The sequence below is a fragment of the Oryctolagus cuniculus genome, chromosome 12 (assembly GCF_964237555.1).
Source record: "Oryctolagus cuniculus chromosome 12, mOryCun1.1, whole genome shotgun sequence".
In the NCBI taxonomy this organism is placed as follows: Eukaryota; Metazoa; Chordata; class Mammalia; order Lagomorpha; family Leporidae; genus Oryctolagus; species Oryctolagus cuniculus.
Window position 1 is genome coordinate 25,426,648 of NC_091443.1, and position 13,718 is coordinate 25,440,365.

The 13,718-nt window shown below is 47.5% G+C and overlaps 1 protein-coding gene across 6 annotated transcripts in view; it reads left to right on the forward strand.

The window, feature by feature from the left end:
• Positions 1–13,718, forward strand: part of NIN (ninein) — a 112,607-nt gene that overhangs the window by 73,122 nt on the left and 25,767 nt on the right. For 5 of the 6 annotated variants that reach the window (XR_011380728.1, XR_011380729.1, XM_002718237.5 and 2 more), the window contains exons 15-21: positions 204–325; positions 1,733–2,223; positions 3,112–5,217; positions 6,349–6,474; positions 6,587–6,656; positions 10,309–10,524; positions 12,265–12,378. Coding sequence is in view for 4 of the 6 variants with exons in the window: in XM_002718237.5 (XP_002718283.5) it covers positions 204–325; positions 1,733–2,223; positions 3,112–5,217; positions 6,349–6,474; positions 6,587–6,656; positions 10,309–10,524; positions 12,265–12,378 (3,245 nt within the window). In the remaining 2 variants the exon portion in view is untranslated. The remainder of the gene's footprint in view (positions 1–203; positions 326–1,732; positions 2,224–3,111; positions 5,218–6,348; positions 6,475–6,586; positions 6,657–10,308; positions 10,525–12,264; positions 12,379–13,718) is intronic. The other variant, XM_051822831.2, reaches the window with a different exon arrangement.

A 13,718-nucleotide genomic window follows, 5' to 3' on the forward strand; every position in this document is an offset into this window, starting at 1 on the left:
TCACTGTCTGGACATGGAGCAATCTGTTCACCTTCCTGTCTTCTTGTTTGCCCTGATGCTTGAGAGAAGAATTCTCTTGGCTTTTGCTGGTTCCCAGTTGGTCACATGTGTGGCAATTCAGGCTGAGGATTCTTCCTTAAGTAAGATAAACTAGAGGGCTCTCCTGAACCTGCAGCAGGATCAATGGTCCCATGTGTTTTCAGGGCTGGGCTCTGAAGAATGCCGTCCGTTGAATATGAGCATTGAGGCAGAGCTGGTCATTGAACAGATGAAAGAACAACATCACAGGGACTTGTGTCGCCTGAGACTGGAGCTGGAAGATAAAGTAAGTCCCTTCCTACCAACCCACTGCTCCAATTTCTTCACACTGTGACAAGCCTTTGTGTGCAGAGCCTTCCTCATTTTTTATTTTGGGGCCCACAGCCTCTGGACAGTTCTACAGGCTAACGACAAGGCCTTTCCCTCCTGGGACAGAGTTTCTTCACAAGGTCTTCAGCCCTGGAAAGCAGGGAACTTGAAGTCCATTGTTATTTCCAACTCATTAACAACATGTCTTAAACATCTTCAAAGGCCCCTTTGAATGCCTTCTGCATTAGCTACAGGTTCTGAACACTGGCTTCCAAACCCTGCACCATGTGCCTTTACCTTCCATTTCCAGTCTGTGATCATTCCTTAGAGTTACCTGTCTCTCAACCACACCAGGTAGTGCACCCTTGTCCAGCAGACTCTGTCCTCTTGTGCTTATGCTATTACTGTTTCCCTCTGCCTCTTGAAAGTCTCCTTACCTTCAGAGTTGACATCCAGTGCTGCCTCTTGCATGAAACTTTCTGAATTTCCCCCAGCCAAATGTGGCTGTTCTCTCCTTAGAATTGAAGTTGAGATAGATAGATAGATAGATAGATAGATAGATAGATAGATAGATAGATAGATATGTAATTTATTTATCTCAGAGGTACAGTTATAGACAAAGAGAGAGAGAGAGACAGAGAGTGTGATCTTCCTTCCACTGGTTCATTCCCCAAATGGCTACAACAGCCAGAACTGAGCCAATCTGAAGCCAGGAGCTTCTTCTGGGTCTCCTATGTGGGTTCATGGCCCCAAGCACTTGGGCCAATTAACAGTGCTTTCTGAGGCCATAAGCAGAGAGCTGTATCAGAAGTAGAGCAGCTGGGACAAGGACTAGTGCCCACATGAGATGCCAGCGCCATAGGTGAAGGCTTAGCCTACTACACCACAGTGCCAGCCCCAATATATTTTCTATAGCTTTTATATTTTACATTTTGCCCTGTAGTGTACTTACTGTTGTCTTATGCATGTCCAGATTGGTTTCTCCTTGATGGTGGGGACTATGCATTACAATGGTAACTGTAGTCTGTGGTGTACCTGAGAGGTAGTGAATAAATATTTGAATTGAATTGGCTACTTTGAGGCCCTAAAATTGCAGTGGGGAAGGATGCATGGGAAGACAAAGGCTGTCTGGGATGACGAGTTGGCTCAGTTCTTAATAGGGTTGTTCAGAAACTAGTAACACTCAACCAAGTTAGAAACGAAAAGCAAATGATACCTTACTTCCGTACCCTACCTGAAGTGTTTTTGAATTGCATTGCTTGGAAACAAAGTGGGGAGGCCGAGGCACGTCACAGGGGAAAAGTGCCCTTGCAGCCCCTGTTTCAGAGCCTTCCCAGGGCCACGCGGTGACCATCCTGGTGGTGACTTTGCTCTCTGGCTGCAGGTGCTGCACTATGAACAGCAGCTGCAGGAAAGCAGGGCCGCCCGTGCCAAGGAGCAAGAGGCCCTGAGGCAGGAGCACGAGCACGAGGCGCACACCTTGGCGAAACAAATAAGTGACCTTGAACGGGAAGTGGCAGAACTTCAGGGGCGGGCTGAGGTGCTGACGGATGCGCAGCGGGAGGCCACCCGCAGGCACGAGGAGGAGAAGCGCCAACTGCGAGCGCAGCTGGAGGAGCAGCAGGTGCACCTGCAGGAGAGGCTGCGGCTGGAGCAGGAGCAGGCGCTCAGGGCGAAGCTGGAGGAAGCCGAGGAGAGCTTTCGCCGGGAGAGGGAGGGGCTCTGGACAGAAGAGAAAGTGAGAGGCCTGACCCAGGGCCTGGAGCAGCTTCACCAGGAGCAGCTGAGAAGCCTGGGGGAGAAGCATGCGCTGGAGAAAGCAGAGCTAAGGAAAGAGCTCTCGGAACGGCACCAGCGGGAGCTTCAGGAGGGAAGGTAAGGAGGGGAGGGGAAGCGGGGCGTCCTGAGGTTCCGGTCAGCAGAGGGGACTTGGAAGGCAGCGGAAGGCCTAGCATCCCTGGGATTGAGTAGAGGCATTGACAAGCTTTCTACCATTGTGCCGGAAGCCTCCCTCGGCATTACTGGAACTGGTTTTTGTTTTTGTCTTCAGAAAGCTGAGAATTTGCTTCTTGGTGCCGTCTCGGGCTCCAGCTGAGGCTACAATGACCTGAAATGTGCTTCCTTCCTAGTTCTGTCCGGTCGCTTTGTGAGCTTCCCCAGAGCTGCACACTGTGGTCAGTGGGAGTTCCTCCCCGAGTGAGGGCGCAGTGCTTCAAGTTCACGTCCCTCCCATGAGATCCCCGGCTCACCGGGGCGCTGTGGAGCCTCACACCCTGACAAACTTACTGCCCCTTTATTAAATAAGAGGCAAAAGCAGAGTGAAGCTGTTCCATGCACACCTGTATAGTGTGCGGAACAACCATCCCTCCGTGCTGCTTCATTAAAATGAGGGCGTGGTCTCCATTTCCCAAGTTAGACTTTAGGGTCCTAGGCATGTGACTCTTCAATGTGAAATACCAGTTTAGGTCTTTGGTTTAAAATGCGTGAACACATGCACCCAGGAGTATGCCCAGTTATTTGGTTGCATCAATTTCCCCCTCACTCCAGAGAGAGGTAAGTTTTACATGGAACCATGGTTGCCAGTCTCAGCGCTGAGAAGTAAGACGGCACCCCAGTACACGCGAGTCACAGAGGAGTAAGTGCAGACCGTTTTTGGAAGCATTCCTTGCTTGGGAACCCCCGGTATGCACAGGAAAAAATGTTTTTTGTTTGCCTCTGGCATTGGTGGCAGCACCAGTAATGCTGTATGTTGACCACATTTAGGGAAAAATTGGAAACAGAGTGTACTAGAAGAACGTCTGAGCTAGAAGCCCGGTTTCAGGCCGAGCGCCAGGAAGTCACGCAGAGTTGTGAAGACGCCTTGCAGAGCCTGGAGGGCCGCTACCGCCAGGAGCTGCAAGACCTCCTGGCTCAGCAGCGGGAGGAGAGGTCCCAGTGGCAGTTTGAGAAGGACGAGCTCTCGCAGGAGTGCGCAGAAGCCCGCGAGCGGCTGCAGGAGACTCTGCAGCGAGAGAAAGCCACTTCTCTGGCCCTGACCCAGGAGAGGGAGATGCTAGAGAAAACCTACAAGGAACATCTGGATAGCGTGGCTGTCGAGAGAGAGCGGCTCCTCCGGGACCTGGATGAGCTCAGGAAGGTGTCCGAGCGCCAGCGCCACCAGATCCTGGAGCTGGAGAGGGATCCCTGCAGAGAAGTGAGGGGTGGCGAGCAGGTGCCGCGCCAGGCAGGGGCCGCCGAGCCGCTGGGCAGCCAGCGCCCGGAAAAGCTGGAAAGGGGGCCTGCGTGCGAGAGGCAGGACTTGATGTCCAAGCTGCTGGCTCTGGAGAGCGTGCACAGAGTGACCTGCGAGCAGGCCGATCGCGACAAGGCTGAGATGAGCGCGGAAATCTCCAGGCTCCAGAAGCAGATCGGGGACCTGCAGCAGGCGGCACCGTCTCTCTCCGGGCCGCCGGGCGGCTGCCTGGCGGAGGAAGGAAGCGGAACCACGTCCCTGCTCCAGCAGGGCCAGCAGCTGCTGGAGGAAAACGGAGATGTCCTCCTGAGCCTGCAGAGAGCTCACGAGCGAGCCGTGAAGGAAAACGTGAAGATGGCGACAGAAATTTCGAGGTTGCAGCAGAGGCTGAAAACCTTAGAGCCAGGGTCAGTAGCGTCTTCTTGCTTAGATGAGGCAGCCACTGAGTTTTTTGGAGACTGTGTGGACCAAGCGGAGTCACTGGCACCCCAAAACCAGATGCAGCGAGGAGACCGTGTAACCACGCGGCGCCTCCCCGGTGACTCACCAGGTGACAGGGCCCGGGACCAGGAAAGCTCTGGGACGAGCTCTGTCCAGAGGCAGGAGATCCAAGTCGGGGAGTCGGAAACGTCCCTGGAGAGTTTTTCTGAGCTGGAAAACAGTGAAGGGACCAGGACGGAATCCTGGGAGCTGAAGGTGCGCATCGGGGAGCTCCGGGAGCAGCTGGCGGTGCTGCGCGCAGATTGCGATCGCGCCTCCGAGAAGAAGCAGCACCTCCTCTGCCATGTCTCGGTGCTGAGAAAGAAGCTGAGGATGCTCGAGAGGCTCCCCGAGGCTCCGCCCAGGTACAAGGCGCTGTACGAGGACGCCAGCCGCGAGAACGACTGCCTGCGGGAGGAGCTGCGCGCCCTGGAGACGCGCTACGAGGAGGCTCTGGAGGGCAACCAGGCGCTCAGCGCCGAGCTGTTCCGGCTGCAGGAGGAGCTCGGCAGGGCGGGCGAGGTGACCGAGACGGGGCTGAGCCTGGACAGGAGCTACGACGAGGTGAGAGCAGAAAACGAGGAGCTGAATGTGCTGGTCGCGAGGCTGCAGGGGGAGATTGAGACGCTGCAGGAAAGAGCCGTCTGCGACTGCTTCTCCTGCTGGGACACCTGTGGGGACAACTTGGGAGCGGCCCCTGAGGAAGAGGCCCTGGCAGAGCGCGTGCCCAAGGTCACAGGCGTCTGCCAGGGTACGGAAGACTGTGAACCAGCCAGGCAGTTCCCTGAGCAGGAGACAGCACAGCTCTTGGGAAGAGTCAGAACACATGACCTTGGCCGAGGCCCCAGAGTCAACGCTCAGGTGCGTCCAGAACAGCCCAGAGCACAGGGTCCGGCCCCGCCGGAGGAAAACACCGCTCGCCTGAGCTTGCAAGAGGAGCGCTTGCGGCGCCAGGCCACCATAGCGGAGTTGGCCCTGGAGAAGAAGAAGCTGCAGGAGCTGACGAGAAGGTTGAGGGAGCGAGTGGCCACTCTGGTCAAGCAAAAAGACGGGCCTTGTGCGGGCGAGCAGGAGGAGGAGCAGGAGGAGCTGAAGGCCGTGATGCACGAGCTGCACGCGGCGTGCACTGAGATGCAGCACAAAGTTGAACTCCTGAGGTAACGTACGCAGCTGGGCGCCTCCCGGCGGCTGCAGGCGCTGCGCGCTGTCCCTAGAGAAACTAACCCGCTAGGCCTCCGGAAGACAGCAGCGCGGTAGATGTCCTCCCGCTTCCGTGTCCTACTAACGAGTAGAGCGACCTCGCCTAGGAGGCCTTCCCTTGCTCTGTGTGCCGAGTAACTGCCGTTACAAGTCCCCACAGCCCCCGGCAAGAGTTCGCTGCTTAACCCCGGGCGGCCCCCCCGTGTGTGTGTCTTTAACCCTGTTCTAGCCTCGGAATGGATAGGCGCTTTTGTCTGTCTTTGCTAAACGTTAAAACACGACGTATGAGCGCAGATGCCTCTGTGTGCATTAACCCACTTGGTCGACAAGAACTCTGTCCTTTTACTAATACAGGAAAAATGTCTTGTGGCTTGCAGCTTTGCACTTCCGTCACTCTGAGTACGCACTGAACATTGCTCTGAGAACATATCATTTGATCCAGGAGCTACCAGTTTGCAATAAATCTGCTTGAAAAGGCAAGACAGAAGTGGAACTAATTCAAAGCACTGCTCATTTGAACTTTATAAAATAGGGTGGCATGAGCCTTCCCACAAATTGGGTTTTTCCAAAAGAAAAAAAAAAAGCCTTAGAAAATATTACATCATGTCTAAAGTATCTTAATGACAGGAAACAAAGTCATTTATTCTGAATGGAGTTTTTCCTCCTCACCCCTCAGACCATTTTTAGCTCTGACGATCAGAATGGAGAGAGAGGAGGAAAGCCACAGAGTAAACCCGAGTGTGGCTGTGGGTACCTGAAAGTGACCACGGCAGAAGGTACGCCGAGTGATGTCCGTTCCGAGCAGAGAGGACTTGAGACTGAGCGAATGAAGGTCATTGCTCAACACCAAGTCCTTTGCTCAGTGGCTACCAGTGAGAAAAGCAGCAGCCAGAGTGGACGCTCAGTCTCGCTCTTACGTCCCACAGTGTGTCATAACTTGATTTCCAAGTACTAAGAGACTACGAACTTCGGCTTCCCTTTCTAACTGGCATGGAATCCTGGTCTTACTGGAAGTCACTAGAAAATATTTTCCAAAGATGACAGATGACTGCCTTGTTAAAACATTTTTTTTAATCTCTCTACTTCAGATATGAATCTGAAAACCTTCAAGAGGAAAATTCTATTTTGAGAAACGAAATTACTACTTTAAGTGAAGAAGATAGCATTTCTAACCTGAAGTTAGGGAAATTAAATGCATCTCAGGAAGAAATGTGGTAAGGCATGGTCTATTTAAATTTCCTTAGGACATTTTTACAAGGACTAAAAATTATTTTACTTCAACTTTTAGAGCTTAACTCTTAAATTACATTTTTATTGTTTCTTTAGGCAAAAGCTAGAAACTGTGAAACAGGAAAAAGCTGCAATTCAGAAGATGGTTGAAAATTTAAAGAAGCAAGTAAGGAAATGCTTAATATTTCCCAGTATTTCTTCATTCTGAAATTTATTTGAAATGTAAAAATTTATAGCATGTGCTACTGGCAGAACATATACCTACATTCTTAGTTTGCAAATGGACACTCACTTAATTCCAACTCTAAAGTAGGTTCCTGTGTTTTGTGAGATGACATGTATATTATTTCTAGATGCTAAGTGTGTAACACAAGTTTTATAATCAATGAGGATAGGAGGTGACACCCCTAAAACCACACTCATAACATACCACCTCTGCCCTTTGTGTATTTTCAATTAATGTGCCTTCATTTCGGCACCATAACTGCAAGTCCAAAGCTCAGGACGGATTTTCATGCCAGTTACTCAGCACACCTTCTCTCAGAATCATGAGTCACGCGGGTCGCTGGGGTGGGCAACAGTCCGTCTCTAGCTGAGAAAGGGAAGGCCATTTAAGAGCTCATCCGAAACAATCAAAGCCTAAGGATTTGCTAAGAAAAGTGCATTCCCAGCACTTAAAATAGATCCGGAATATATTTTGCACTTTCGTGAAACCCAGCTGAAAAACAGGCAGTCAATATGAATGGCTGGCCAGCGCCGCGGCTCACTAGGCTAATCCTCTGCCTGCGCTGCAGGCATACCAGGTTCTAGTCCCAGTCAGGGCACCGGATTCTGTCCCGGTTGCCCCCTTCCAGGCCAGCTCTCTGCTGTGGCCCGGGAGTGCAGTGGAGGATGGCCCAAGTGCTTGGGCCCTGCACCCCATGGGAGACCAGGAGAAGCACCTGGCTCCTGCCTTCAGATCAGCACGGTGTGCCGGCCGCGGCGGCCATTGGGGGTGAACCAACAGTAAAGGAAGACCTTTCTCTCTGTCTCTCTCTCTCACTGTCCACTCTGCCTGTCCAAAAAAAAAAAAAAATATATATATATATATATGAATGGCTAAGTCACAGGAAAAAAAGAAAATAACATGTAAACAGGTGAGTAGTCTCATTAGTTATTAGGGAATGTAAATTAAATGAGTTTCCACCAACTGATAGAGCAAAAATCAAAGACTGCTACCATCTAGTATTAAAAAGTGGATGAGGACATCAGTGTCCTCGTGCATTGTAGGTAAAATTGTAAGCGGTGCCACGGTGGGGAAGACATTGTTGGGAGATCTGTTAAAAGAGTAACATATGTGGGTACTTCAAAAAGTGTGTGAAATATTGATTACAGTCTGACAACAGCAAAGGTAGGGAATCAACCTAGCTTGTCCAACAGTTGAAGACTGGATGAAGAAAACATGGTATATATACATAAGGGAATATTACTCAGCCATAAATAGGGACAGAATCCTGACATTTGCAGCAAAATGGATGGAACTAGTGATCATTATACTACATGAAATAAGCCAGACACAGAAAAAAAAACTTGGCGTGTTTTCTCTCATGTGGAATTTAATATATCATATAAAAATGTGTGGATGCTATATTATTTGGTATATTTATAAATATTGTCTTCAATGAACTGTACTGCTTACATAATAATATACCCTTCCTTCCCCCACTTCATGATAATTTGCCGTGAATCTCATGTTATATGATGTTAATATTCCTGCTTTCAAGGACAATAGTATGTGTGTATGAGTATAATAATATTTACAGGGGAAGAAAATAGGGCAAAATGATAAAAATTGTTAAATCTCCATGTGCTCACTGAGCTCTGTGTACTTTTCTGTATTATTTGAAAATCAAAATTAAAAAGGCAAGAAAGATATTGCTCTCCCAACCAGCAGCATGATTTGTTTATGCAAATCATTAAAAATCCATAATGCCACTTTTTTTGAAAGCTATATATGACAGTAATAGATACCTAAATCCACTTGAAGTACTGTAGTTACAAAATTCAATCTCCCATTATTCTACATGGAAGAAATCTTATTGTTAGTTAATGAACATCTAAGTAAAATAACAAAATTTTCATAGAAAATGGAATTAAAAGAGAAGTTTATTTTGGTCACAAGGTTTTGAAACCCATGCATGTGAGAGGCCTTCAGAGAATCTGTGGCTGGGACGGGTGTTGAGGCTAATTGGGTAAGATGCCTGTGTCCCACAATGGAGTACCTGGGTCTGATTGCCGGCTCTGGCTCCTGACTCCAGCTTCCTGCTAATGAAGCCCCGGAGGGCAGTAATGGGTTCTTGGCATCCGTGAGGAAGACATGTGCTGAGTTCCTGCCTCCCTGCTTTGGCCTCTGCCCAACCCCAGCCACTGCTGGCATTTGGAGAGTGAACCATCAGATAGGAGCATTTTCTCTCTCGCTCTCCTTTCTCCCCTCCTTCACTCTCTTTCAGGCTATCAAATATATACATTTTTTTAAAAAAAAATAAGTTCATGGAAAATGCTTATTATGAAAAAACTCTTCGAGTCTTTTGAAAAAATTTTTGTGGGGCTGGCATTGTGGCTTGGCAGCTTGAGCTGCTGCCTGTAATACAGGCATCCCATATGGACACTTGTTCCAATCCCAGCTTTTTTTTTTCCCCCAAAGATCAATTTATTTGAAAGAGTTAGAGAGAAGGAGAGACAGAGAAAGAGAGGGAGAGAGGTCTCTTCTATCCGCTAGTCTACTCCCCAAGTGGCCACAATGGCCAGGGCTGATCAAGATCAAAGCCACAAGCCAGGAGCTTCATCCCTGTGGCAGGGGCCTAAGCAGTTGGGCCATCGGCTGCTGCTTTCCCAGTATCCGTAGCAGGGACCTGGATAAAAAGTGGAGTAGCCAGGACACAAACCAGCACCCATATATATGGGATGCCAGCATCATAGGCTGTGCTGCAACACTGGCCCCAGCTGCTCCACTTCCAAGCCAGCTCCCTGCTAGCACGCCCTGGGTGTTGTGGCCATTTGGGGAGTGAACCAGAGAATGGAAGATCTCTCTCTCTCTCTCTCTCTCTCTCTAACTCTGCCTTTCCAATAAATACATAAATCTTTTTAAAATTTTTACACCAAAGTAAACTTATCCTTTGCTCCCATTTTCCATGAACTTTGCAAAGTTTCCATATGCATACATATATTTATCTTCTAACTCAGCAACCCTACTTCTAATAAATAGTAATCCTAAATAAAAAATGCTACCATATTTAAACAGATTTTCTGAAAGATCATTTTGTTTCCTTGCAATTAAAGGAAGTGATAAAACTGTAGCTCTGTCAGTGTTGGAATGGAGTGATGCATTGTGGGATGTCTCATTATGGAGACTATCTCGTAGTCACTAAAAAATACAGTGTGTGGCAGTTTTTGCATGCACTGACTTGGAAGATAAGTTTGAGATAGTGTAAGTGAAAAAGCAGGCTGTCAAAACATGAAATGATCCTTTTTTTTTTTTCTTTAAACTAAAAAGAAGTAAAGAATCTTTGTCTCTAGCTTTTGTGTCTGCATGGGGAGTGATGTGGAGGGATTTGCTCCTAGCTATGCAGAATGGGTCCCTGTGGAGGGAGATTAGCCTGTATCTCACTTGTTCATTCACGTTTCAACTGATTAAATGGTAATAATGAGCACATTTTATTTCCTTTATTTATTTCTCTAATTTTAAAAGTTTATGAAGAGAGAGAACAATTACTCTCTAAATCTGTTTTTCAGCAGAAGTAGAGTAAAAAGTTTTTAAAACTTATCTGGATTTTAATTAGATTTCAGAGTTAAAAACCAAAAACCAACAGTTGGATTTGGAAAATACAGAACTTAGCCAAAAGAACTCTCAAAATCAGGACGAAATGCAAGAACTTAATCAACGTCTGGCAGAAATCCTATGCCAAAAGGAAAAGGAGCCAGCAGACGGTATATTCAAGGACTGGGAGCAAGAAAACTCCACTCTCAGAGAAGAACTGGAACGCTGTAAAGTGCAGGTACGGCATCAGCTCCCCTACAGATTTTTTTGGAGGAAATATCAAGAAATAGGAGAAATATTTGTGTTAAACTATGTGTTCACAAAGCCTTAGTAATCAAGACAGCATGGCAAATGAATAGACAAATTGGTAAGGGAAATAGAAAGTGTAGAATTCAACCCAAATACAAATGGAAACTTAGTATTTAGCAAAGGTGACTCCTCAAGTCGCTGGTGCCTGGGTAACTGGGCAGGCATTTGGAAATTAGATAAAATTAGGTTCACATTTCATGCCGTGTGCAAGGATAAACTCCAATTGGATTAGGAGTATAAATATAAAAAGTGAAACTAGACAAGTACTAGAAAAAAACATGGCTGTATTTGTCTTTCACTCTGGTGAACAAAGGACTATAATTATGACCCAAAAGTCAGAGGCAATAAAGGAAATAGATTATAAAAAAAAATCTGACCTGGCAATAAATACCATAAAAAGTGTCACAGGACAACTGACTAGGAGCGACTATTTACAACACATGGAACTAGGGAAGGGCTAGTACAGAACTCTGCAAAATGGAGTCACAGGAGAAAATCTGCAGGCATAAAGGGGAGACACACATGAACAAGCAGTTTATTAAAAAAGATCAAAATGGCCTTCAGGCCTGCGAAAAAATGTTGAAAAATCACTCATAATCAGAGAGATGCAAAGTAAAACCGTGCTAATAAATAATTTCTCACCTGTGAAGCCAGCAACGATTTAAAAGTAGGATAGTCTATTTTATGGCAACGCTGCGGGAAAACAGACACTTTGATACCTGGCTGGCGGGGATGTCCGCTGATGCTGTCTTTGCCAAGGTATATTTGGCAGTGCCTAACATAATGACATAGCTCCCTACAAAGGCCCCGCAGTCGTACTTCTAGGAATATCCCTAAAGGCACACCTGCAACGATACGAAAATCCCTGTGCACAGGGCTCCTGATAGCAGTGTTGTTTGTAATTGCAAAATGTGCCCATACAAGGAGCAGTGGAGTAAATGTAGCAGGTACATGTACACCATGAGGAGTTACTGTGCAGAGATTAAGAACAAGGAGAGATTTTGATTTATATGAACCAATTTCTAGGACACGGTGTTAAGTAAAACAAATTGCAGGGGCACGTGTTGGACAGAGCGGTTGAGATGCCCACAATCCTGTAGCCTAATGCCTGGATTTAAGTCCTGACTCCATTCTGGATTCCAGCTTCCTGCTAACATGCATCCTGGGAGGCAGAAGGTCATGAGTCAAGTACTTGGGCCCCTGCCACGTATGCGGAAGACCCAGATTGAGTTTGGGGCCTCTGGCTTCAGCTGGTCCAGCCCTGGCTGTTGGAGACATTGGGGAGAGTGAACCAGTGGGTGGAAGACCTCTATCTTTCAAATGAACATTTTTAAAAATTATTTTTAAAACTCCATTGATAGATACTAAAATAAGTAAGCAGAATTTTGAGGAGAAACAGGATTTGCTTAATCTCAAAATAGCTACCCTAAGAGAAGGGTGGTAACAGTATAGTGGAAAACCGTATAAAAACTGAGAAATCATACTCGTGCCTTTTAAGTGGAAAGTCTTTTTTAAAATAGCTTTGATTGGCTCCACTGCGTATGAGAACTGGTCATAAAACGTGTTGTTGATTTTGCACTGTTATTTCTGTCGTGTCGTCTGTTACGCGCGTAGTAAATTGCCCGCAGCCTAAGTGACGATGTACTATTGGATTTTCTTGCCCTCTCAGTCCTCCACTTTGGTGTCTTCTCTGGAAGCCGAGCTTTCTGAAGTTAAACTGCAGACCCATATTATGGAGCAGGAGAATCTCCTTCTCAAAGAGGAACTGGAAAAAATGAAACAGGTGAGGTCACGTGCTGCCCCATGGCACGGTGGCTCTAGAACGATGTGGAACTGACGGTCTGGGGCTTCTAGCACCCAGGTGCCCTTGGCTTTGAGTCCTGTCCACTGGCTTGTTGCTGAGTAGAGTTGAGTGTGAGTCTATTTGTAAGGGCTGCGTGGACTCATCCTGCGTGTGCTGTGCTACTTAGGTGTGTCTGAGTTCTAACTAAAACTACTCCTAGACACGGATCCCGACCTTTATGATTGGAGAAACTTGCTCTGCTGCTTTCTCCCAGCCAGGTGCTAAAGCACCCCGTTTGTCTGAAGGAGTGTGACCTCCTGCCTCCCATGACCCACAGCCCTGTTCGCGGTGGTATGACACAGATGAGGCTGGGCTGCCTTCTCCTCGTAGCAAGTATGGACTTGATCTTGGGCAAAGGACTAAATTCTAGAGCGTTGCCAGGGAGGCAGCCTCTCTTATGGACTAGGCTTTCCAAAGCCTGTTTCAAACAGAAGCTTAATTTTAAGTTCAGAGACGATGTACCTTAAAAATTAGGTCCTAAGCATTGTCGTATTTTATTCTTCATTGATTCAATATAGGCAAGGATCTTTCAATTGGAACAGTCCTAACTTGCGGAGAATTCAGTTCTGTTGTATTGATGCATTTAGATTAGATTGGATTAATATGATGATACCCTTGGATTTAAAATCCTCCTCCTTGTGTCTGTTCAGCCTATAAGCACAGAGGTCTCCTTCCCTGAACACACACACACTGAATCTGCACCGGATCTGTAGCACCTGCTGTCCTGTTTGTGTCCTTCTCTAATGAACACTGGGAAGTCTGGCTCTCCTACTGGGATTCTCAGACTCACAGCTGTTTTGTTTCATAATGCCCGCTGTTACCCAGCTTCCTACCTAGCGCCCTGTGAGAACCTTTACAAGTCAAATACTTCAGGTGTACGTGTTGTGCCATCAGTGGAGAAGCTGTCAGTTCTGTATAAACTTGTCCGAAGTTACAACCCCCAGAGCCTTTCTCTGCTGTCTTAAGTATTCCCAGGATCTTGTTAGCAAATTCATCCCAAGTAACCCAGGCATCTGGAGTTTTTTTTCCCCCTTTACCTTTTGAAAGTCTGTCTGCTGTTCAGGCTCTAAGATGGTAACAAAGTGTCCCAAATCTGTAGCCTGGGAAACGTGTACTAAGCTAGGAGACAGAAGGAAAGGAGCAGAGTTGGGAGGAAGAACACCAGGAGGAGGGCCTCGTGCAGCACTCTGGGATGGCACATTTTTACAGTGGCGCTGGCGCAAGGAGTGGGATGGAAAACCAGTGAGCCCCTCAGCCCCGGGGAGGGGGCTGTTACATCA